This window comes from Galeopterus variegatus, unplaced genomic scaffold, assembly GCF_000696425.1.
Source record: "Galeopterus variegatus unplaced genomic scaffold, G_variegatus-3.0.2 Scaffold565, whole genome shotgun sequence".
NCBI lineage: Eukaryota > Metazoa > Chordata > Mammalia > Dermoptera > Cynocephalidae > Galeopterus > Galeopterus variegatus.
Window position 1 is genome coordinate 485,913 of NW_007726676.1, and position 25,542 is coordinate 511,454.

Below are 25,542 nucleotides of genomic sequence, written 5' to 3' on the forward strand. Positions count from 1 at the left end.
CTTGTGATATGGGAATATTAATGATACCTACTTAATGAGTTTGTGAGGATTAAATGAGATAATGTATGTAATACATTTAGAACACAAAGTTCTCAGTAATTATTAGTAAAATAAATATTAGAACTTGTTGTGCCTTATTTTCCATTTCCAAAGGCAAACATTTATGTCTTTGAATGCTATCTTCAATAACTTTAATAATTATTATTCTTAGAATGGTGCTAGCTCCCAACTTACTGGGGACTTTTCTTTTGGCTGAACTTGACTGTACCTCTTCACATCCAGATTCTTAGCAAATTTTTCTAATAAATTGCCTGCCTTTTATGTCTCTAGTGTGATAATTATTTTACTTCATTTTGTTCTGCATACAGTACTGGCTAATGAAGACTCATTCCCTCTTCTGTGCCTGATTTTTAACTTTGTTGTCCCTGTATTGCTTTGTAAGTCAAGGGACCAAAAACAAACTGTCTTTTAATTAAATAAACATGGAGATTATTCTCCAGTGATTGACACCGCAATATACCTGTTTGTTAAAAAATAGATACTCCATTATTTAGGATGCAATGGTAATTAGTGGGTACAAACCAATGATCTGGGTTGAGGTATGCACCATTTTCTCCTTAGACATAGGGTAACACACAGCTAGCAACCACCAGTTAATTTTGTCACTATCATCAATGCTTATTCTATTGTTCCACTGTCATTTAATTTGCTCAGAAAATATTTTATTAAAATTTTAAAATTGTATTTTTAACAAGCCTCTGTGAAATAAGAATTTTATTAGTATAGCTTGAACATCTGTATTCATGTAAGACAATGACAATAATAATAACAATAGTAATTATAAAAGAAAATATTTGTTTTTTAAAGCACTGTTTTATGCCAGGTTCTACGCCTGGGAATGTCTATGTATTACTATCTCCCTTACAAATGAGCATAAAGAAGTTAAGTCACATGTACAAAGATACACATTACATTTGAGTCATCACTTCTACATTCCAAAGCCGACTACACAGCTCTGCAGAGAGGCACTTCTGTCAAGAAAGACAAGGAATGGACTAGCACAGATTAAATGCATGTGGCTCTTAGAGAAACAAAGTGTCATGTATAGTCCAGAGAGACAAAGAGAGCTGAAATAAATGCCCTCTTACCTGGAGATGAGCAGCTTCCCAATTGTATTGTAATGTCATCCAGGGCTACAAGCCCACAGTCCCAAAAACTTTTGCATAGGCTCATGAAAACCACCTGCAATTCATAAAAATAAAGCTATGAATTCTGTTAACAGAACATTGGAAACTCTAATGAGAGTACTTTAAAAGTTTATAGAAAAATGGAATTAAAAGTAATACTTATCTTTCCATGAACTTTTTAAAGACCCCTCAAAACAATCTGGGATTGACCTGGCACAGCAGGTGTGCATAAGCAAACTACAAACACCATTTCATTGTCTGATAAGAATAACAGAACACAGTGGCTTAAAGAATGGGTATTTATATATAACCCTGGAATTACTTATATTATGGTTTTTTTTTTTTCCTTTTTTCTTTTTTCGTGACCGGTAACGGGATTGCAACCCTCGGTGTCGCATCCGCACCGCGCTCAACCAGTGAGTGGACTGGTCTCCATATGGGATCCAAACCCTCGGCGGGAGCGCCGCCCTCTACCGAGTGCACCACCGGGCCGGCCCATTTATATTATGTTTTTGACCACAGGCAATTTCATAATGATGTATTGTGTATAGTAATGCTAAAATTAGTGGCATTCTTTAAAGAATTGATGATAACAATGAGGGAAGCAAGAGGTTAACTGGGTGACAGAGAAAAGTCCATCAGGTTTTAAATATTTTTCCCAGATGATCCACAAAGTACATACAGAGTTAAAGAGTTTTGAAACATTTTTTGAAGTATTTCCAGTACAAACACTATTGATTTTTAGGAAATGACTTTCTGGCAACGTGCCTCATTCATGTTGTGAACAAAGTCCCAGCGATTTGCCATCTGGAGATGTACATTCCATTTCCAAAGACAAAGATCTATGTCTTTTGCTGATATCACTAATAAAGGCCCTAAACACAGTTATTTTATCAATCGAAACATTTTCATTGTTGTGAAGGAAAAAAAATCTGTACCATAAATTATTAAATTCGTTGTGTCAGAGAGAGAGAAAAGTCTTGGATTTCTTCCCATTAGGCCAAGTTTAAAAGCTATTTTTTATATATATAGGATGAGCAAAGAATACTTTTAAAAACATTTATATTAGATTTTCACTGAACTTGCTGTTTACAAAGCTATTTCTCATGGATAGCCTAATGTGTAATTAGCACAAGCTCATAAAGTCCATGTTCAAACTCTCAATTACAAATCTCAACTCAAAGACAAAGGATGATATAAAAGAAGTTAAAACCCAACTTGTGAATAAAGAGAACATTTTATATTTTTAGGTTCTAATATTCAGAATATGTCTTACATTCATTTGTGTTATCAGTAGAATCCCTTTGCTCTTTGATGATCAGATTTACTAGAATATAGAATTTATTTAAAAAGAAAATTTTAAATTATGTGACAGCTTACCATTATGCAAAATATAAAATATCTTAAGCCAAAATCTTCACAATAATTACTAATTGTAAGATGTGTGAAGATTTACTTGCGCTATACTCATATTGCTTTGAGTTATAAAAAGGATAGTTTGGAGATGTAACAATGTATAAATATGTATATTTACAAAGAACAGAACAAAACAGGGTGGGTTTTTAATTATTTTATTTTATTTTTTACCTCTGTTAATTTTCTCATCTTTATAGATTCTAGTGACTATCTGAATTTGTAAAATATTTTACTTGCAGGGTTTATGCCTGGGACTTATTCCCCATTCTCAAAGCAAAGGTCTATGTCATCAGCCCTGAATGCAGCTACATTTTATTAGCAATTTTCACTGTTATATGGGAAGGAATATTCATCTGTCTCATAATTTACTGAATTAATTGTGCTGCAGAGAGAAAAGTCTTGGCTTTCTTTCCTTTTGGCAACTTTAAAGTCTATTTTCCACACACATAGTTGAAAGAAAGTGAGTTGAGATGCCGGATATCAAGATTTATTAAAGGAAAAGAAAATCTGCCAGGCTGTGCTCAAAGTGGCGGGCAGTCAGGGGCTGCCCTCAAAATGGACAGCACCAGGTGTTGGGGTGAGAGAGCTTATATAGTGCACCAAGGGCTGGCTGATACCATCAAGGAGGGGCATTATGCTAATGCTGAAGCTATGTGACCAGGGCGGAGAACTGCGCCCTTCCAGAAACAAAAGGGTTTCTGTTTTGCAGAAGTCATGAGGCTTCTCATAAAGGGAAGGAGGGAGAGATTTGGTGCTGGAGTGGAAGACAAGGCCAGCAACTATTTTGTGCTTATTGTGTGCACAATGGTGCCAGTCACATCCAAGATCCATCAATAGTGAAAAAGCACTTTTTCAAAATAAGTATGTGGTAGTGAGATGATTCATCACGTAAATCATTATCTGTGTAAAACTGAAACATTGTCATGGTAGTGTATTCTTTTTTTTTTTTTTTTTTTCCTTTTAGTCTTTTTTCGTGACAGGCAACGGATCGCAACCCTCAGTGTCGCGCCCGTACCGGACGGGGACCGGCAATGGGATCGCAACCCACGGTGTTGCTCCCACACCTTGCTCAGCCAGTGAGCGGCCGGTCTGTATATGGGATCCGAACCCTCGGCGGGAGCGCCGCCGCGCTTCCCAAGCGGGGCACTGTAGCAGTGCGCCACCGGGCCGGCCCCATGGTAGTGTATTCTAAATAAGAGAAATATTAACACATTTTTATATGTTTACTATAGCATTATTTTATAATGACCATAAAACCAAGCAGGCAAGCAAGCAAGCAAACAGATGAAACAACCCAAAATTTCAAAAATAGAGGAAATAAACTGTAATACAACAATCTAAGAACAAGTCATCATTAGATCTGATAGCTTGTGAATATTACTCAGTAGTACAGAAATATATTCCTCCCATAATGTTAAGTGAAAAAAGCTGGTTAAATGAGACCAAATCATATCTAACTCATTTAAAAATATGTAGGAAAAGCCTGGAAATTTTACCAAATTTATAACAATAATGTTAGGCTTATGAACTTATGGGTATTAAACAGAATTTCCTCCTACTTTTTAAGCATTCTATAATTTTATTACATTTATATTTAAAAATGAAGAAGGGATATCTATAATTAAGATGTGGAAAAATGAGTGAGTGTCTCTTAGATTGGCATTCTCTATTATGGAAGCCACTAAGCACGTGTGTCTATTTAAATTAAAATAATGTAAAATTAAAAAGGCATTTATTTAGTCACATTAGCCACATGTCAAAGTGCTCAACTGCCATATAGCTAGTGACTAACTGAATCAAACACAGCAGATGTGTAACATTTCCTCACTGCAGAAAGTTCTACTGGACAGACCTCCCTGGCTCCTTCTGGGCAGTCCAGTTTGTGAACTGCCACAGGGGGTTGAAGGAAATGTTAAAGATATTTAGGGCAACAGCAGGCCACTAGGTTGTTCCTATCTTTGAGCTTCTCCCACACTTAAAACAGTAGCCAGACTATATGACGTTCTGTCTGATAAAAGGTCCACAAAGTCAGTCAGCTGCAACTAGATTCAAACTATGGCCTGAAGCCTTAAATTTGTTTAGCAGTTGTCCGACAGCATTCCAACATACAAAAGAAACACGACAAGATCAGCTTGTTTGGTTTTTCCATCTGGATATTAATAATGCTCATAATGTCAGTTTCTATTTGGGGGCCGCCATTTTACATTTTTCAGGCTACTTGAGGTGAAGAGGTTATTTTAGGGTAGCTGGTGACTGGGCAAGCTGATGACTGGGCCTGGTTGAGAAAGGACAAAGCAGAAGCCAAACATCTTGGCCTGTTCTTAAGAAGTCTCCCTCTGGGTCCAGTTAAGATGTGACAAGAAGGAAATCACCCATTGTCTAAATTTTTGAGGGGATTAACCTCACGTTTGTTCATAGATCTTTTTAAAACCAGTGCTTATTTCATTTCAGGCAGTATTTCAAAGCAAATGGAACATCTGTAAAGACTGGGGAAAAAGTCTTAGCTTAAATGCATGTTAGTATCTATTTAAGAGGAGAGAGAAGGACGGATCAAGTAAAATGCTATCCCTAAGACAGGTGTTCCTAATTTTATGCAAACTTCTTATAAGCTAGGAGCAAATTAAATTTGTATAAATCTTAGGGACTGGTACTATTTCAAAATTTTTGTTTTGATGGAGAATATTCATTGTTGACCTACCTAGACTAATTTTGAAAACATAAATAGGCAGTGAATGGAGAGCTATATAAACATATTTGCAAACAAATAATTTTAAATATAGTCAAGTAAGGATCAACAATATTACTTTACTTGCTCATAATCATACTAAAAATAGACTTTGTACATGTTCTTTTACCTGCAACAAGTGTTTTAACCTCAGCACTTTTGATATTTTGTGCCAGATAATTCTTTGTCGTAGGGGACTGCCCTGTGCAAGTGCATTATAGGATTTGTAGCAGTATCCCTGGCCTCTACCCACTAGATGCCAGTATCTTTCCCAAATTGTGACAATCAAAAATGTCTCCAAATGTTGTCGTATGTCCCTTGGGGAGATAAAATCTCTGGCTGAGAACCACCGGTCAAGAGCAGTAGAAAACTGTTGCGTGGATCATAAAACCTCACTTACTTCTTGTTATGTGCAGTCCTTGTGCTAGGCAATTTCAGATCTGCTGCCTCATTTTTGGATTCACTGTTAATTTCAGCTTATTTATCCTCCCCACTCAGAACATGACAGTTATTTAAGTTTTAAAAATGAACTAGATTGAGCTAGTTTTCCTCTGCACATTTCCAGGTGGTGGTTCTAGCAAGCAATGAAATATGCTCAAGCCCTGGAAACAAAAGGTAAAGAAGCAGAAATGCAAGGGAGATGGACTAATACTCAAATTGAATAATCATCCCCTAGATTATCAGGGCTTTACTGTTCAGTTCCTCGTTTCAGAATACTGCAATTGTCAAAGGGCAATAGAATCTCCTATTTGTTTTCATTTTTCTCTCTTTCAAAAAGGAATCATCTACTCTCTAGAAACAATAACGACAGGTGGCAGAACCCAAAAGGCAACTGAGCAAACTTTCCTTGTAGTATCTTCTCAAATTTTCTTGGGGGATGTAGGGGAGAAGGGGAGGGTCTGGTTAGAAACCCAGCCACAAAGCTGTTGATCAAAGGGGGCAGACTGCCCGTAGGCGTGTAAAAGTCCAGAAAAGTTCCTGGTTAAAGTTCTCAGGAAAGAAAAAGTAGAGAAACAGGTATGTCGGGAATTTATTTGCTCAAACCAAATCAGGTTGGGTTTTAAAAGAATTAGGGTTACTGATTTTCACTTTATGAAGTGTCATAGTTTACCCAACACAATGAATAGGATTTTGCCAGGGGAAGGAAGAAATCAAGCTTTGTAGGAGTCATGAAATATAATAAAATCTTTGTTGTGCAGTTAAAAAAAGATTGTTTGTATTTAAGAGCTCAACACTGAATTAACTGGCTTTTCACTGCCTTTTAAAGTAGTTTCCATGGCCTGCTTGATAGACATAGTGGGCCAGGCTGTCGGGTTAATCCACCACCTACTTTACCAATTGAATAGCCCTATTTAAGCCTGTAATTAGCATGTGAATGACAGTTTCCAAAAACGGGCTTCTATCCTCAGAAACATTTCAGTCTCAGGCCAACAATACCATAAATTACCCATGTTCACAAATTGAACCTAATTAAATTCTTGTTATAAGTGGTGGACCTCAATAATTTACCAGGTGGTTTCTGGGTTAAGTTTAACTCTTCTTCTGATGAGGTTAAAATCCTTTGAAATCATTTGCACAGATAAATTTGGATACAGAGACTACAGAGTTGGTGAAATAATTATTCACAAAATTACTATAATCCAGTCAGTGAAATTCCAGAGCCCTTCATTAAATGCTATTGACACAAGTGCAGGATATACTATATAATGTAATTGCATTCATTTAACTGTTTGACAATAAGTTGTAATAGAATTTTTAAAATACAAAAACATAAAACAAAACAAAACAAAAACTCCAATACTAAGATACTTGGCAAAAGGATGGAATTTTCACAAATCTCTAAAGACAGGCTGAGTAGAGCTTTATCTAGAAAAGTGAGTGTGAGATTTTAGCATTTTTAGAACCTGGCCATGTTTTAGGAAATAGTGACTAAATAGTAATAGCATGCCTCTTGCAGATACTATATTTGGTCTGCATATCCCACAAAGGGGAGAATGTCAATGTGTTTTTAAATGTCTTTAGCTGACCGACACTTATTCTTAAAAGACCCATCTGTCCTGTTTTTTTCTCTTTTAAGAGATCCATCTGATTTAATTCAACTTTTGGCTTTGACAAGCAACAAAGATTAACTAGCTTCCAGCTTTCCCAGTGTGACAGTCCTCCTGCGCATGGGAGCCTTCAGGTTTGGGGTAGAGGGCACACTGTGATGGAATACAGCCTTACAGCGGAATTTTTTCATTGCTATTTGGGTGGTAAACATCCAAATCTCTCAACTCATGGATTTCAGAAATCTGAACTATTTTTGTATCTTTTTCCTACTGTCAGGGGAGAGGAGATTCCAGAGGAGACCTCAGAATCAGCCATCATTTAGAATGAGAAAAAGGCCCAGATAGCCTGTGATATTGTTACCGGGCAGCAGATCCAAGGCTCTTGGTTTATCCATGAAAGAAGAATCTTTCATGGGACCGATGAAGGAAAGGAAGAGAAGGACAGAGAAATGGAACATAATAGGCCTTTATTACCAAGCGAAGGTACCTCCAAAGGAGTGCGCTGACTTCTCTGCGAGCGAGAAACGCATGCACCCCCGCCCCCACCTTGTCCTTGTCCGTCCCGCCTGCAAGCCCCTAATGGCTGTCCCCTGCCCCTCCTGTTCCGCTTAGTGTGCAGGCGCTGGCCGATCCAGTCTGAGTGTTTACGAGCAGCTTCCTGGGGCGTGTCCCTGTTCTGCCCTGCCTTAGTACGAGCTCACGCAATAGCCAGCTGCAGACCCGGGAGGGAAATTCCCTTTCCCGGTCCCTGGTAGAGCATATTTCATTATCCCATCCTGCTCACTTGCTCCGTTTTGCTTTAGGCATTTTAAAACATGATTCTGAAAGGCATGGTCTTGAAAGCCGCCAATTAATAGCACTGGACCAAACGTACATTTGACCTGTGTTGACAGCCAGCCTCCTGTCATTTTGCCTCACATCTGTTTATAGTTTTTGGTAACCCGGCACCAGAGCCTGACTCGTAGGTAGATTGGGCTGAATTTCAGCACCGGCTAGTGCTGAACCGGTTCGTCACCACCTCTCCTCTTCCTCACAGCAGCTCTTCCCTCCCCCAGAGGGGTCCTTCTCTCCTCAGCCGATGACATTTCCTCCTCCTCCACACTGGAAATTTAGGCCCTTAGGAAAGAGTCCCAAGACTCCCCACGTCCACACCTACAAGCTGATTTTCATTTGCACCCGTTTTCACTTCCTTCCCTTGATTTTGGGAGCAAAGTCTGTCTGACTCCAAAGTTCCTTTTCTTTTCATCCTGGGACACAGATGACTAATCCCACACAATTAATGATAAATATCCAAGTGGAAAATAACCATGAAAAGCCTCTGAAAAAATGAACATTAGACAAAGGTAAGATGGTATGATTTTTAGTGTTTTCGAATGTGATTCCACACCCTAATAATGAGGACACAGCACACATATACACATGTATTTTATACATATATATATATATATAATATTCATATGTTTTATATATTTGTATTTTTATAATAATTTAATTTTTATAATAATTTACATTATTTTATTATTTTGATATATTTTTATTTATATTTAATATAATATTAATATACTATAATATATAATATATATTTTGTATATATTTATATAATTCATATGCGAATATATGTATATATACATAGATGCATATTTGAATATATATTCAATTATCAACTAAAAATAAAATTTTAACTTTATATATATTTTATATTTGTCTATATGTGTATAAAATGTGTGTATATATATGTTAATATATTTTGGAGTCTAATGTGAAAGATTTATTTTTAATATACATAATATATTATTTTTAATATATATAAATATATATTTTTTATGTACATACATAGATACGAGAGTACTTCAAAAAGTTTATGGAAAAATGGAATATATAAATACAGCTATTAGTGCAAATATCACACTCCAGGGTATTACATTTTAAAAATATTTTATTCATTCGATAGACAAATATATTTTATTATATCTCAAATTTCTTTGATTAAAAATAAGGTTTAGTATATTTGTGCATTTATTTTCCAGTTGTAATTCTTTTTTTGATTGGCCTGTATATATCCTACCCACTTTCCTATTGCTCAGTTTACCTTTAGCTTATTAATTTATTAGAGTAAACATACATTTATATTAAATGTATTGAGACCATCATGTAAGTTGCAAACTTTCTTTTCTGGCTTGACATCTGCCTTTCAGATTTGTTTATTAGGCAGTCCTTATTTGGAGAACAAAATGAAGGGAGAACCAAATATCTTGGTTTGAAGACTGAGATGAAATAGGAGGGCCACAAATGATAGCTTGCTCTTGAGTGTTGTATACATGTAACCTGATAATAAACAGAACACAGTGGTGTGTGGGAGACACCACAGGGAAGTGTATTGTGGATGAGCTGGGGAGAGACTACTATTAGATATGGGTTGCTATAGTCTGGATGCCCCACCCCCAACCTCACCGAAGCTTAAATCCCCCCTGTAACTTTTGAGGGTGGGAAATCCCGTTATGGTAATTGAAAGGTGGAGCCTTGAAGAGGTGATTGGATTGCAGGACCATGCCATAGTGAATGGATTAATAATGGTGGTCAGGGGCATGGGTATGAGGGCTTTAAAAAGTAGAGCCTTTGAGGAGCTTACTCTCTCTCTCTTTGCTCTGCCATTTTTTGCCATATGATACCCTGGATCACTGCAGAGAGTTCCCACCTAGAAGAAGCCCTCACCAGATGTGTTCCCTGGACCTTGGATTTCACAGCCTCCTAAACTGTAAGAAATAAATTTCATTCTCTTACAAATTACCCAGTTCGGCATATTTTGTTATAAGCAACAGAAATGGACTAATACAGAAAATTGGTACCAGAGAAATGAAATGTTGCTTATAACAAATACTTGAAAATGTGGAAGGGGCTTTGGAACTGGGTGTTGAGCAGAGGCTGGAAGAATTTGGAGGAGCAGGCTAGAAAAAGCCTAGATGCTGGTGGGAGTTTAGAAGACTAGAAAACTAGGGAAAGTTTGGAACATCTTAGATACTGATTAAGTGGTGACGACCAGAATGCTGATAGAAATGTGGACAGTAAAGGCCATTATGAGAAGATCTCAGATGTAAATGAGAAGGGACTTATTGGAAACTGGGGCAAAGATCACCCTTGCTATGAACTGCAAGGAACTTGCCTGCATCCTGTTCATGCCCCAAAGTTTTATGGAATATGGAACTTCAAGGTGCTGATCTACGGTATTTAGAGGAAAAAAAAATTCTAAGCAGCAAAGCATTAAGGAAGTTGCATGGATACCTGCAACAGCCTATGCTGAGTTATGATGGCAAAAGCATGACATAAAGCCAGAATTTAAAAGGGAAGAAGAGAGTAAAGATTTAGAAAATGTGAAGCCTCGCCATGTGGTAGAGAAGCAGAGAGCATTTTCATGAGGAAAATGCAAGGGTGCATCCCAGTGACCATTTGCTAAGGAGATGAGTACAGAAGAAAGGGGTTATCAAAAGAGGGGAAAAAAAAAAAAAAAAAAAGACCTTGAAGGCATTTCAGAGATCTTGGAGGCTGCATCTTCCGCTACAGTCCCAGAGGCCTAGGGAGACAGAATGGTCTTGGGGAACAGGGTCGAGGCTCCCTCCATGGGCTCACTGCCCAGGGCCACCTGGGGATGCTGCTTCCCACGCCAGCACCCCAGCTGCTTTGATTGCTATAGCTGTGGCTAAATTAGCCCCAAGTGTGGCTGAACACACAGCTTTGGAAAATATAAGCTGGAAGTCTTGACAGCATCCATGTAGTATTAGGTCTCTAGGCCCACAGAGTGCCAGAGCTATGGAGGCTTGGGATCCTCTACTCCAATTTCAACAGACGTATGGAAAAGCCTGGGGGCCCAGGAAGAGATCTGTCAATGGGGCAAATTCAAAGTATAGAGCCTTCACTAGAGCAATGCCAAGTGGAAACATGGGATCGGAGTTGCAGTAGAGAAACCCCATCAGCACCATGCCTAGTAGAGGCATGAGAGTGGTACCACCAAGGGGACCCCAGACCTGTGGAGTTACCAGAGTGGAACACTAGCCTGGGAGAGCTGAAGTGTGGCCTCAGACCAGGAAAGCCATTGAAGCAGAGCTGTCAGAGGATTTGGGGACCCAACCCCCACACCAATGTGCAGAGAATGCCACACATGGAGTCAAAGTACATGATTTGCCAGCTTTCAGATTTAATGGCTGCCCTGCCAGGTTTCAGACTTGTTTCATGCCTGTTATCCCTTTCTTTTGGCCTATTTCTTCCTTTTTGAGTGGGAATATGTACTCTATGTCCCAACATGGTATCGTGGAAGTAGATAACTTGTTTTGATTTCACAGATGGGACACAGAACTTTGTCCTTTTGAGTTGAAACAAGTTAAGACTTTGGGGACAAAATGAATGTATTTATATGTGAAAAGTACATGAGTTTTGGGGGGTCAGGGATGGAATGCTGAAGACTACATGCCCGCTCAACCTCATTGAATCTTAAATCCCCAATATATCTGTTGAAGGTATTAATCCTATTATGGTAATTGAAAGGTGAAGTGATTACATTGTAGGACCCTGCTGTAGTGAATGAATTAATAATGGTGGTCAGGGGCATGGTTCTGAGGGCTTTAAAAAGGAAAGCAAATGAGAAGCTCTCTCCCTCTCTTTCTGCTCTACCATTTCTGCCATGTGAGACAACTGGGTCACTGTTGCCACCACCAGATGTGTTCTCTTGACTTTGGACTTCCCAGCCTCCAAAACTGTAAGCAATAAATTTCATTTTCTTATCCATTGCTCAGTTCCAGGTATTTTGTTATAAGCAACAGAAATGGGACTGATACATGGATACTGAAAAGATAGAGCAGAAAATATCCAGAGAAGGACACACAAGAGAGGGAGAAAAAGATGGGGACATCTATGCAAAAGGAAGTAAGATATCTTTTCTCTGGTGAAATTAGAGTCTTTACTAATGTGTGAATTGTCAATTTCCAATTGCACGAACTGAGCTTGTAGCTACAGAAGCCAGCAAATACTTACCTGGTTTGTGAGCTCAAAAAACCAGAGTATCCCCAGAGAATCTCAATGTGAGCACCAAAAAAAAAAAAAAATCATGCTGCATCATCCAGAACTTGGGAAAAGATTCCTAAAAATGCAGCCATTGTAGGCTGCAAAACATTCACAAGATAGAAATTTGGGGGCCGGCCCGGTGGCGCACTGCTACAGTGCGCCGCTTGGGAGTGCGGTGGCGCTCCCGCCGAGGGTTCGGATCCCACATACAGACCGGCCGCTCACTGGCTGAGCGAGGTGCGGGAGCAACACCGAGGGCTGCGATCCCGTTGCCGGTCCCAGTCTGGTACAGGCGCGACACTGAGGGTTGCGATCCGTTGCTGGACACGGAAAAAGACAAAAAGGAAAAAAAAAAAAAGATAGAAATTTGGAAGTGTGAAGGGGAGGTAGTGTTTTCAGTTTCATAAACAAACTTTGGAATAAATGTTTGTTTAGTTAAGCTTATTAGTAAAACTACAGGGAAAGAATGCCTATTCTGTATTTTCAGATATCTCCTTGGTGCTGGGAGGACGAATGGACCAATCCAGCAATATTCCATGAAATCAGTTACTCAGGAAAGTCATGAAAGTATGCACTGACATAAACACTATGTTCATGAAAGCTATGTGTTAGCAGCTACCAGTTGTGCTAATCAGTCTTCCCAATAATTTTCCCATAGGTTGACATGAAACACAGAAGCCCTCAACAAATACCTGAAAGAAAATGAAACAGAAGAAAAATGAGAGTAGCTCAACCCTGCCTTCCTCATACTTAAAGAACGTCGAATTCCTGCACTGACAACTGATGCTGAGTTCAGCTTGAAAAACTCAAGAGTAGGCTCCTTTTCCATACTTAGGCCCTCTATTCAATTTGACATTAAAACTTATTCCACTTATATTGACAGTATAATTTTCCTTGTTCTGTATACAGAACCATCCAAATCTGGTCTATAATATGTTGATTATCTTGTCAGTAACTAATGATCTTGCTATTTCTACTTTGCACTCAGCTGCCCCGCTTCAATAATGCTAGGACATTAATATCCTGGAGCAGTCCTCGTGAAATGTTCCCAGACATCATGAACTGTGATAGGAAATTCATCTCCTCTTAGGTACCTTGTCTACACATTGGTTTTCTGGTTCCTTAATCCCTTTAAAGCAGGAAGTCTTGTTATTTTTTTATTTTTTCCTTTTTTGTCTTTTTTACTGACCGGTAACGGGATCGCAACCCTCAGTGTCGCGCCTGTACCGGGGACCGGCAATGGGATCGCAACCCTCGGTGTTGCGCCCGCACCACGCTCAACCAGTGAGCAGGAACCGGTCTACACATGGGATCCGAACCCTCAGCGGGAGCGTCGCCACGCTCCCAAGCGGTGCACTCTCCAGTGCACCACCGGGCCGGCCCAGGAAGTCTTGTTATTAAATAGCCACCAATTTACAAATCTCTTCAGAACCTTTCTAGACTTGCTCTTCTATTTGATCAAGTTTCTAAGCGTTGCCTTTAAAGATTTCGGAACCCTAGATTTTCACATTTAGTCACATTTTCATCATTTAAGGGAACAGTGAAAAGGAACACTTTTAAAGTGGAAATCTGAATCACAGACTTAAATTTCAACTTTTCTTTTTTCTAAAAGGAAAAGTTTTTTTGTGAGAAGAAATAAATACAGAAAACTATCCTCAAGAACAGTGCTGCACAATATTAAGTCATAGTTCCTGCCATTAAGATGCCTAAAAATATAACAGGAGGTAGAAGAGACTTAGAGGTCACCTTAAAACATGTCCTTATTTCATAGAGAGGTGATGTGACATTCTGACTTACATAGTTGATGCCAGAGTCAAGACTTAGGACAGGTCTTCATATCCTGACCTAGGGCTCTTTTACTACACAAATTTCATTCCAACAAGTAAAACACAAGTTAATGACTTACAAAAGATTCAAAGGGGAAGGGGCACTTGACATAGACTTTGAGAGAAGTGTGGGATATTCGTAGGTGTAATGATTCTTGCAGCAAGATCAATGAGAAATGCTTTGCTGTTGATAAACCCTTTGAGGGAGTATTGGAGGAGGAAGGAGGAAGGTAGAGAGTGAGAAACTGTATTGGTTTATAGCGCAGTGTTACAATGCCAAAGTCAAGGGTTCAGGTCCCTGGACTGGCCAGTCACCAAAAAAAAAAAGAAAGAAAGAAAGAAAGAAACTGAACTGGAGCATGGACAGTAATTGAAGATGCATCTTTCAAGAAATGTGAAGTTAGAAGAATGGGATACGGTGACCACTTAAATGGGTACTGAGATAAAAGGACGGTTTGTTGCTCACTTGCGTTGAGTGGAGGAGATGAACACATGTTGGCAGTATGCAAAGGAATAATGGAGATTGAAGATTTACAAGAGAGGGAATCATTTATAAAATAAGATCCTAGAGGAGGCAGGAGGATGAGATCAAATGTGTAGATGGGTGGGTTGGGTTTGGCTAAGAGTAGGGATAATACTTCCTTTGTCAGGTTGATCAGGAGATGAAGAGAGGCAGGTGAAGATTCAGAGGAACAGAAGTGAAGGGGCTTGTGTGGGATGCCTTCATCCTTCTGGGAGATGAGCCCATGAGGCCACATCCGAAGGGAGGATGTGGGTGGAACGAGGCAGGGAGGGTCAGGGTGGAAACGTGAGTGAAAGTGGATCGAGCATCTGGAATAGGGAATGAAAAAGACAGTCGACGAGAGGAGAGATGAATAAAAGCTTTCCCTGCAGCACAGAGGAGACAGTGGAGATTAGTCTTACTTTCCCTGGCTGTGTGGAGAAGTCTGGGGTAAAGAGGAAAGCAGCTGCAGAGGGTTCCTGGGGATTAGGAGGACCAAAGTGTAGAAGCCAGAAGGGCCTGGGGTAGGGAGGGGATGGTGTGGAGGCAAGTGCTGGAGAAGCTGTGTCAGGGGCCAGGCAAGGGACTGGGAGAACTGGGAGGCTGGAAAACCTGATACAGGTTTTTGACGATAGGGAAATGGCACGATGCAAGGATAGGAAGTTGTTTCAAAGGGAAGAGTTACAGCTCTTGGTTTTAGTGAATATCATCATAAAAAGCCCCAGAAGTGACTTGGCATCTTCGTGTCCATGTGTGTCCTTATATCTACTCCAGCAAGATACTCCTGCTTTAAATATTCACACTGAAATTACTTGCAGGATAAATTGCTCAGGTGCTGTGCTGTGAGGGATTACAGTTTATCTGATCCAAAGGCAGAAACATTTAACCTTCCCTTATCCTTTGATGGAATTATGTTGTTCTTTTTGCCATCAACACACATACATGTTGACAGTTCAATTCCCCTCCTTAACTACTTGTTAAGTACCCACTCTGTTCCAGAAATTGTGTTGACATTAGAAATGAAAAAGTAGATAAGACATGGACCTCTATTCTCCAGAAGCTTACCATCTGATTGAAGTCAACAGGCAGGTGAGTAGACAATTTCTGTATAACGTGTTAGTGCTATGAGGGTCCTGTGATGCTAATAGGAGCTTCACAAGACAAGCATTGTAAGGTCAGATGCTTTGAGGGAACTGCCACCTTTAATAAGGTTATACAGAATTCTTTAAGGTAGACTTTATCTGGGGTTTCTAATATGGCACTGTGTGTTGTGAATCTTTGTGTGTGTGGAAGAGTGGAGATTCAGTCGCAGAATTCCCCAAATCCGTTTGACCATGGAACCCTTTTCCAGTACAACTACTCAAGGGACTTGCGCTTCACAGGCCACCCCCTGACAAACGCTGACCTAGGTTCTCACCTAGTGAAGAAACAGTGTATGTTTTTCAGACTGGCCCAGTGCATGTCCTTCCAAATGCATAAATGGCATTTGAAGTTCATTTGCTTTTTAGTCCTATAACAAAGTAAAGATGTAGACTTAGAAAGGTTTACCATGAAGATCTGAGTGACTGCTGAGCTCATCATTAAGCCAGACTCAGAGGAAACAGAATACCTGGTCATTCTCTCATTTACAGACCACTTAACATTTTTCCCAAAATAAGTATTTGATGATCACAATACTGAGTTCCACCCAGTGCTTCTAATTAACAGACTGCTGAAAGATTTTTGTTAAAGGGAAAACTAGCTTCAGGCCAGAAGGTATTACAGGATCTAATACATGAGCTGTGGTGAGCAAGCATATTGTTAAACTAAGGATTTGTATGCATAAAGGCTAATGTTTATGCTCCACTGTTAGGAGTTTCTGGCAATCACTCTCTAGTCTCTCCAAACATTTAGCTTTTAGGAAAAGCATTTCGGAGTGAATTGTTCTCTCTTCCTCATTATCCTCTCTAGTGTACGATTACCTCAAGGTAAGTCTTGATTACCTGCTCTCTATTTTATAAAGTGCTGGGGGGAAAAACAGATCCAGAAAAACCATTTCATGATTCATGCCTTTTCAAAATGTTTCTTAAACATTAAAAAGATAACTGTAGGCTGTTCATAATTGTGTAAAAGCAGCCATGTCTTTAGGAAAGTCTAGTACTGTTAAAATAAAGATACACTCTGACCTGATTTTTAGTTTAAAGTATACTTCACAGCAAAAATCAGAGTGAGGAATTATCTATGTACTAAAGAGGTATTGCCTATGAAACCTTACGAGGATCAGGCCCTCGGAAAAATGTTCTTTAGTCTCTCTCTTCAGCTAAATTTAATAAATGCTAACTACATGCCAGGTACTATGCTAAAGGCTTTATTTACCTAATGCATCTCATTTGATCTTCACCATAATCCTACAAAGTGGGTACTACTAAAGTACCCACTTTACACATGAAAGAAAAGTGAGGCTCAAGAAGGTTATATAACTAGCCCAAATTATAAAGCCTTAGTGGCAGAGAACCCACAGCCACAGTCTTAAGCATGATGCTATATTTTCCTTCTAACCCACAGCTTCTCTCTGTGTTGAACCATCTTGAATTTTGACCCCGCCTAGGAGCCAAAGTTATTTCTAAAATAGTACAACTGAGAGTTAATAATAAAGCCCTAAATTTTTTAGAGATCCTGAGGGTTAGGGCCAGGCTCCCCTTCTCACCTGATCCCATACTTTGATGTTTGCCAGGAGAGGGCCAGGAGGCATTCAGGCATAGTATAAAAAGCATGGATTCTGGAGTCAAAAAAGACCTGGATCTACCTCTTAGCTCCGCCATTTAATAGCTGTGTGATGTTGAACAATGTCCTTAATTTTGTCCCTGAGCGTTCCTCATCTGTTAAGTGGTGCTGTCATGCTTTCCTTCCTAGGGAGCCAAGGCATCAGTGAAGTGTTGGAAAGTGTTCAATAAAAGTCCCTGCTGTCGTTGGCAGCTGTGGTAACATCACACGGAATCTGTCACTATGGCTACTTTGCTAGAATGGTCTAAGGGAAACTCTTACCATTGCTATTATTTCTTAATTAGAGTTATATACTGTATTATAGTTTCTGTCAAAGATTTAACTGCCTGGGGAAGATCACAAGGAGTTATTAATCTAACCATCCAATTGTCCTCAAGACAGACTGGGTAAGTACTAATAGGGAAAAGAAAGGTACAAAACACCCAGAGTGGAAGGCCATCTGGGAAGGCCCAGATGAGGTAGCACGTGGGTTTTAGGAGTACAGGAAATAAGGGGAGAGGCTGAAAGTTTTGACTTCTTCACAGCTCTGCCCAGGCTGCACCTCACTCTGCTTGGCTCTGGTCCCATGTGACAACTCACTGAGAGGTGAAAATAACGTTCATGGGAGCAGGTACTCTCTTTGAGTTGGGCCCTGAAGAATCACACTTGATTGGCTTTAGGAGTGGGGTGGTGAGGACACCAAATATAGGCAGGAGTGTTCTCCTCCCAGCAGTGACACGTGTGTGACAGCTCTCAGTTCAGGCATTCATTTCTAGTGGAACACCTGGGTGACCTTGGGCTAGTCTAACTCTGCAAACTAGGATGCCACAGGCACTAAAAGGAGATATCTTACTTTCCTTACAGGAGGGTTGTGAGAATTAAATAAAATCACAGAAGGTGCCTACACCCCGAGGCAGGCTTGGGGAGCTGGATTTTCTCCAGCAGCACAAGAACAGGCCTTTCCCAAGACTGGATAGAGACTTTGACCATACAAAGATACCCTGCACCAATCAATGGGCAGGCTTCAGAGTTATACCATGGCTAGACCATGATTCAAACCCCAGCTCTGCCACTTACTAACCTTAGGGAGTCCACTTACTCATTTTTTTATTCATTCACTGACCACATATGCACCAAATAAAATTTATTGGACAGAATTTTACTGATAGCCTACTTTGCACCAGGCACAGTGCTAGATGCTGTGGATACAGAGGTGAATAAGACTGACAAGGTCCCTGTCCTCATAAAGGTATACTCTTATTTTCATAAGGGGAGAGACAATGAAAAGTAAATAAACAAACAAGATAATTTCAGATTGAGATAAATGCTATGCACAAAATAAACTAAGCTGTATGATGAGAAATAATCTGGGGATGGGCAAAGAGGTTATAAACTGGTGGTCAGGAAAGTTCCTTTCTGGGAGGAAGGACTTGACCTTGGACAGAAGCATGAGAGCCAGCTCGACACAGGAATAGCTGGGACAGCAGCTTCCCATGCAGAGGGGGCTGCAGGTTCAAAGGCCTTGTGGAAGTAAAGACTTTGGGACTCGGGGGACAGAGAGAAGGCCCTTGTGACTGTGTGATCATGGGCAGAGTGAAGGGAGAGGAAGTCAGCAAGGTAGGCAGGGACCAGATCCTAAAGGGCCTTATAAGCCACAGTGGGGACTGAAGGGCAGAGAAAAGTTTCACGCCGGGAGTGTCAAGAGCTGATTTCTGTTTCAAAGAGATGATTCTGGCTGCTGCACACACAGTGCAGAGGGAGCACGGTGGCAGCAGAAAAACCAGTTAGGAAGATATTGAAGTAGAGTAGGTAAGAAATGATGATTTATACTAGGGTGCTGGCTGTGGAGACAGAAGTGGAGACATTTGAGATGAATCTTGGAGTTATCACTTAAGGATTTTATCTGGAATTTGGGGAGAGCAGCAAGAAAACAGAAAGAATCAAACTATTTAAATTTCTTGCAACTTCGGTTTTTTCACCTGGAGATCTGTTGTTGCTGTTTTGGCAGCTGGCTGATATGTGGGTCCGAACCCTGGACCTTGGTGTTATAACACTGCACTCTAACCAACTGAGCTAACTGGCCTCATCACCTGGAGATTTAAATGGTGTCATTGTTAGCATATTAAATGAGAGAGCATACACTGCTTGGCACAAAGTAGGTACTTGATAAATAGCCAGTTATCCCTTGTTCTGACCCCGGTTGAACTAACTGTGAACTCTCTAGAAGGTCTAGCAAGTTCATTTCAGAATCTCAATCATTGCAAATTCCAGCTATTAGAAAATGTGCTAAGCTCAATAGGCTCAGAAAAATCTCTTAAGTTATCATCAGTTTGGAATTAGTTAAAATAAATACTGAGTTATTAAACTATAGAGAATAGCCAATAGAAGCTACCAGATAGATACCGTTAACAGTTGTGCTCTGTGACTTAAAGCTCCTTTCCAAATGGCAAGAATATTTGGAGAACCATGAACTCTCTGTGGACAGAAACCGCATGTGGGAAACAACCACATGGGTTCTGGTGTCATATCTCTGGAAAATTCTTATCTCTGAAGCTTTGAAGGGAGTTTCCTGGCTTAAAGGGTGCACACAAGGATGACAGATCTGACTCTAGCTTTCTGAGTCACTCATAGTGGAAAAGCTACCTAGGGGCAGGAAGACCATTCGTCCAAGTCTGTTCTCATCCAGCTGTGATGTTGCAGGAACATCTCTCAGCATTTTAGGGTGGGGGACCTGGGCATGACACTACACAGACGTGCACCTGCCTAGACCTTTAGCCACCAAAGACCCTGCAGGTCTGCCACGCCTGGTTTCAGTGTGGCTTACCTGAATATACACCTGCAACACATGTCTTTCTCATTGATATTTCCTTTTCTGATTTTAACATGGTTAGTCAATTAGAGCAATGGTTCTCTATGCTGCATGTTACAATCACCTAGCCAGTAACTAATGATGGATCAGCACAGGACTATAAAGACAATATTGCTCAACTCAGGACAACTCTGAAAGGCCACACCAGCTTCAGAGCTCCCTGCAGGTCAGCTGAGGCCTTCACTGAGAATGCACTGCAGCGCAGGGGCTCCCTTGCCTAATCCTGCTGCCTCCTTCTCCCTTCCTTCAGCAGTGACCCCAAGAGCACACCTTCATAAACTTCCTGCATGTTAATCAACATCTCGGTGCCTGCTTTCCTTGATTTGTGGTAAAATGTGGGCACCAGCATTTCAAAAGCTGCCCAAATGATTTTAACGAGAGTCAACAACCCCTACTCAAAAGTCAGAATATGACAGTCGGCCAACAAACAATCATTGCGTATCAATGTGTGCCAAGTACTGTTAGGTTTGTTTTGTTTGCTTTTGGGTTTTTTTAACAGTTTATATCTATGATATACATACAAAAAAGTCCAGTTTTCAACTGTGAGCAAGACAGGTGCACAGATTCTGCTAGATTTTTTGTTCCAGATGGAAAAGTGAAGAAGAAAAAGATTAAGAAAACTGGGCCGACCCAGTGGCGCACTGCTACAGTGCGCCGCTTGGGAGCGCGGTGGTGCTCCCGCCGAGGGTTCGGATCCCACATATGGACCGGTTCCCGCTCACTGGCTGAGCGAGGTGTGGGAGCAACGCCAAGGGTTGCGATCCCGTTGCCGGTCCTGGTCTGGTACAGGCGCGACACTGAGGGTTGCGATCCGTTGCCGGACATGAAAAAAGACAAAAAGGAAAAAAAAAAAAAAAGAAAACTGACTACTATGGCATAGCTAGTAAGTGGTAGAATTAGGATTCGAAACTAGAGAGATTCCTGTGTCTATGTCCCCAATCACAGTGTTATGCTGTCTCCAGGATGATGAAGGAGAAGCACAGGATGCCCAGGAACCCTAACACAGCCACGCTGGTCAGGGATGGGGAGTGGGGTCAGAGAAGGATTCTCTGAGCAAGTGAGGTTTAAGCTCAGATATAAATAAGAAGAGTCTAGCCAGAGAGTGGACTGCAGGTAGGAGAGTGCAGGTAGAATGCAGGTAGGAGAATTCAACAACAGGGAGTGCAGGTAGGAGGATTCAAGCCTGAAACACACCCAGTGTTTTGTAAAGTGCCCCAAGTGATTGTAACATGCAACACAAAGAACTGTCGTTCTAAATGACTAACCATGATGAAAACAAGAGAGGAAAGAGCCATAAGAAAAACTGTATTTCAGGCTCGTATTCAATTGGACCCAGAATAGGAGAGAACAGAGAGTGTTCCAGGAACTGATTGTTCAGTGTGATTAGAATGGAGAGAGCAAGAGGGAAAGCTGGGGAGGTGGCTGATATCAGAGCACACAGAGCCTTTTCCCTAGGAGCAACAGGAAGCCACAGGGTTACTGCAGGGGAGGGGTGCATCGTGATAAATCTAGTGCCAGACAGAGGAGATTGCAGGGGAGCAAGAATGGATTGCAAGTAGGGTGGCTTTTAATGTCAATTTTCATAATCAACTTATAGAACAGTGGTTCTCATGCAAGGATGGTATGGCACCTCTGGGGCCATTTGGAAATGTGTGGAAATAACTTTGGTTGTTGCAATAATCGCAGATGTTAAAAATTCAGTAATGTGAGGGATGGCCCCACACAAAGGCAGAATTGTCCTCTTCAAAATGCCAAGAGGAACGTGCAGATTCTTAAACAACCCAAGTGTTTGTGAGGAGAGGACGTGGGGGGAGAGTAGTGGACTGATGAGCAGGAGTTAGAATCCAGTATGGCCTGAATCTTAACCCTCCAAACACCAGCTCAGCTGGGTCTCTATCTGTCATTATTTTTTGTAATAACAATTGGTAGAATTACTCCTCTGTGTTTCTATGCAGCCCTTCCGTGGGACAGAGACACTGCGCTATAGTTGGTTCTTATGTATTTAATCTTCTATCACCTGTTATCTTCTCCTCAAGGGTAGGATCTGAGCCTCATTCATCTTTATATCCTTTGCACTGAGTATATGCCTAATAAACGCTGGTTGAATAAAAGAATAAACAGATGAATGAATAAATAAATGAAAGCCAAATGAATGAACAAAATGCTTCTTTATATCCTTTTTTTCTTGAAAACATCAGCAAAACAGGGTATGGAGTGTAACAAAAAGTCCATTACTTTCTAATGCATCCCTGATTGTGTGAATCTGGTGCATGTCTGCTCGTGTGTGTGTGTGTGTGTGCATGTGTGTACGTATTGCCATAACTACCTGTAATAGTTAAATAATTGTTAATGAGAAACAAATTAAGACTTTGGGATCCCTAAGAGGTACAGAAAGGCTTGGACAGCTCCAAGACTAACAGATCAAAGAGGAAATTCAATAATGCTGCAAGTATCAGATGACATTTGTAGAAAGAAAGGCTCATTCAGAAAATATTTGGAATTGTCTAGGCAATAAGCTTAAAGAGCAAGCGCCTAGGCTACAAGTAGGAAATTGGCATCAGAAACACCAATTTGCTTCCTCTCTTGCCTGGGGAGCCAAGCCAAATAGCTCAGTTGAGTCAGGTGATAAAACTATGATGGAATTAAGCAGGGGATACCCACAGCAACACTGCCTATTAATTAGCATAGAAATAATAACACGCAGTGCCTAGAGACTGTAGTAAAACTTGCATGCTTCTATTCTGCCAGAGGTATTATAGATTGGTTCAATCCTTTTAGAAATTAGTAAATCAAGGAGATTGCAATGGAAAAGACCCCCGTAAAAATTTTAAGAGATCTTTGATTAATCATTGTGAGGATTTATTCATATTTGGGTGGGTATTCCAATGAACTAAAAGTAACTAAAAAACCTTATGATGGGAATGGTTTACACAATTTCTTTAGCAAGAAGTTAAGGACAGACACGGCTATGATTCTGTCCAGATGGTTCTAACTAAGAGAAGTTTAGGATGTACATGTTTCTGAAGACGGTTCTGCTGCTCTCCTAGGTCCATAGCTTCCCCTGGCGAGCCTGGACTTTGGGTACTTCTTGGATAATGAATGTGCTCAACTGATTCATCCATTTGTTCCACAATATTTATCAAGCTCCTGCTGTGTGAGTTATCTGTTTGAAGAAAGGGAACTTTCTTATCTTTCCTTGGGCTCCTTTCTTGCCCAGAAAGGGTACTCAAGGGATATTTGCTGATTGACAGGCTAAAATAAAATGGATTTTCCCACACTAGTTTCATATCTGGGTTGTAGTGGACAGAATTTATTCCATCTGTACAAGATCCTTAAGTTTATGAGCTGTTAGGCTTGAGAGATGACAGCTTTCTTTTGCATTCCCCTCACAATAACGATCTCTTTTTGTATCCTCATTGCCATGGAAGTCAGCGGCTGATGGTCCCCTTATGTAAATTCCCTCTAGCTGGGGGCAGAGTTGACTCGATAGTTTTTAATGAGCTTCCTCTTCTGTGTTCTGCTAGAACCTTAGGGTGTTGATCTTAAAGCCTCAATGTAGAACCAGGTTCACTGATTTCAACTTTTTAAAATACTAGAATTCCCACTGGTGTGTGCCTGTGTTTGTGTGAGAGAGGGAGGGAAAGTGGAAAAGAGAGAATTAGGGCTTCAAACTAAAGTTTAGCTGTTGAACTTGGTCTATTCACATACTCCTGGCCAACAAGCAAACTCCCCAGATGGCCATGATTCAGAGACCTAGAAAATGCAAAAGAACTGAAGGACTAACTTGTAGGTGGCTGGGGTAAGGTGTTGGGGTGGGATTGTCAGGCTGAACAGAAGGAAAATAGCACGTCACCAGCTGACAGTAACTAAACAGAGATTCACTAACACAGTCCAGCAATGGAAAATGGACAGAGGATGTGCTACTGTACCTTGGTAGGCATAGGCTTCTTAAAGCTGATTTCAGCTTGCATCCAAACACCCCTTGGGGACTCCAGCAAAGACCAGATCTTCTCTTGAACCACATGGTTCTCTTCAAAGATATAAACCGCTAGGGTGTCACTCATTTTCAAAAACCCATAGATGGCATAATAAAAACGTAGGCAATACTGCAAGTTTCCTGGTAGGGAAGGGCCATAGAGCCTTCCAATGTAGCCAGGTTGAGATGTAAACTTCGTGTTGGCCAGCAAGTAATACCCTGAAAACAAGACAAAGCATTTAGTGTACTGGTGATGCAAAATAATCAAATTTAGATTATCAAGTAGAAGAATTTGGTTAAAGTAGTGGGATTTGCCAGCAGAAACTATCTCCATAGGCTTTAAATGATAGAAAGCACTTTTTTAATGTCTGTGGTTTAAGCAATAGAAAATATCTATTTGCCTCTAGTGCAAATAAAATCTCCTTCAATTTTAAGTAAACTTCATAAACCAATACAGATTTCCTACTGTATATGCCCTGATTCCAGTCATCAATTAGGATTTACACTTTTCAGGAAACAAAAAGGATGAAACCATCTTGGGGCTACCTACCAGCTGCCTGGTTAACCTGACTTAGGCTATATTCTCAGCACTGGGTGGTAGTGAATGGAAGGCCCAGAGCAAATTTCTCCTTCTTATCTGTAGTGACCAATGGGGCAGGAGGGCATACAGGCTGGCCTGGCAGTCTTCGTAGGGGTTTTTGTGTGTCCGGGCAGGGCCTATTACTCTCTCGGTCATATGTTAAACCTGCCCCTGCACAGTAGGTTTGTGATCAGATGGCTCCTCCAAGGAGCTGATGATCTATGTTCTTTCTTTATTTCTTCTAATAACATAAAGAAAAATAAGATCAGGAACCCACCTCCCACCTGCCCCACCACCCCCCATGGGTCCTTAAAACGGGTCCATGTCGGGCCGGCCCGGTGGCGCACTGGATAGTGCGCCGCTTGGGAAGCGCGGCGGCGCTCCCGTCCGAGGGTTCGGATCCCACATACAGACCGGCTCCCGCTCACTGGCTGAGCGAGGCGCGGGAGCAACACCGAGGGTTGCAATCCCGTTGCCGGTCCCCGGTCCGGTACGGGGGCAACACTGAGGGTTGCGATCCGTTGCCGGACACGGAAAAAAGACAAAAGACAAAAAAAAAAAAAAAACGGGTCCATGTATTTTAGAAAACCTGGGCAGAAAAAAATAACACCCTGCTTTT

At 40.8% G+C, this 25,542-nt stretch overlaps 1 protein-coding gene and 1 long non-coding RNA gene across 2 annotated transcripts in view; one reads left to right on the forward strand and one right to left on the reverse strand.

The window, feature by feature from the left end:
• MAMDC2 (MAM domain containing 2) overlaps positions 1–25,542 on the reverse strand; it is a 93,240-nt gene that overhangs the window by 29,282 nt on the left and 38,416 nt on the right. Inside the window, exons 4-5 of the mRNA XM_008570048.1 lie at positions 24,297–24,562; positions 1,149–1,242 (exon numbers count right to left, since the gene is read on the reverse strand). Of these exons, the coding sequence (XP_008568270.1) occupies positions 1,149–1,242; positions 24,297–24,562 (360 nt within the window). The remainder of the gene's footprint in view (positions 1–1,148; positions 1,243–24,296; positions 24,563–25,542) is intronic.
• On the forward strand, positions 12,886–13,302 carry LOC103588384. Its single transcript, XR_550310.1, has 2 exons — positions 12,886–12,995; positions 13,087–13,302. It is a non-coding gene; the product is annotated as an uncharacterized LOC103588384 (long non-coding RNA).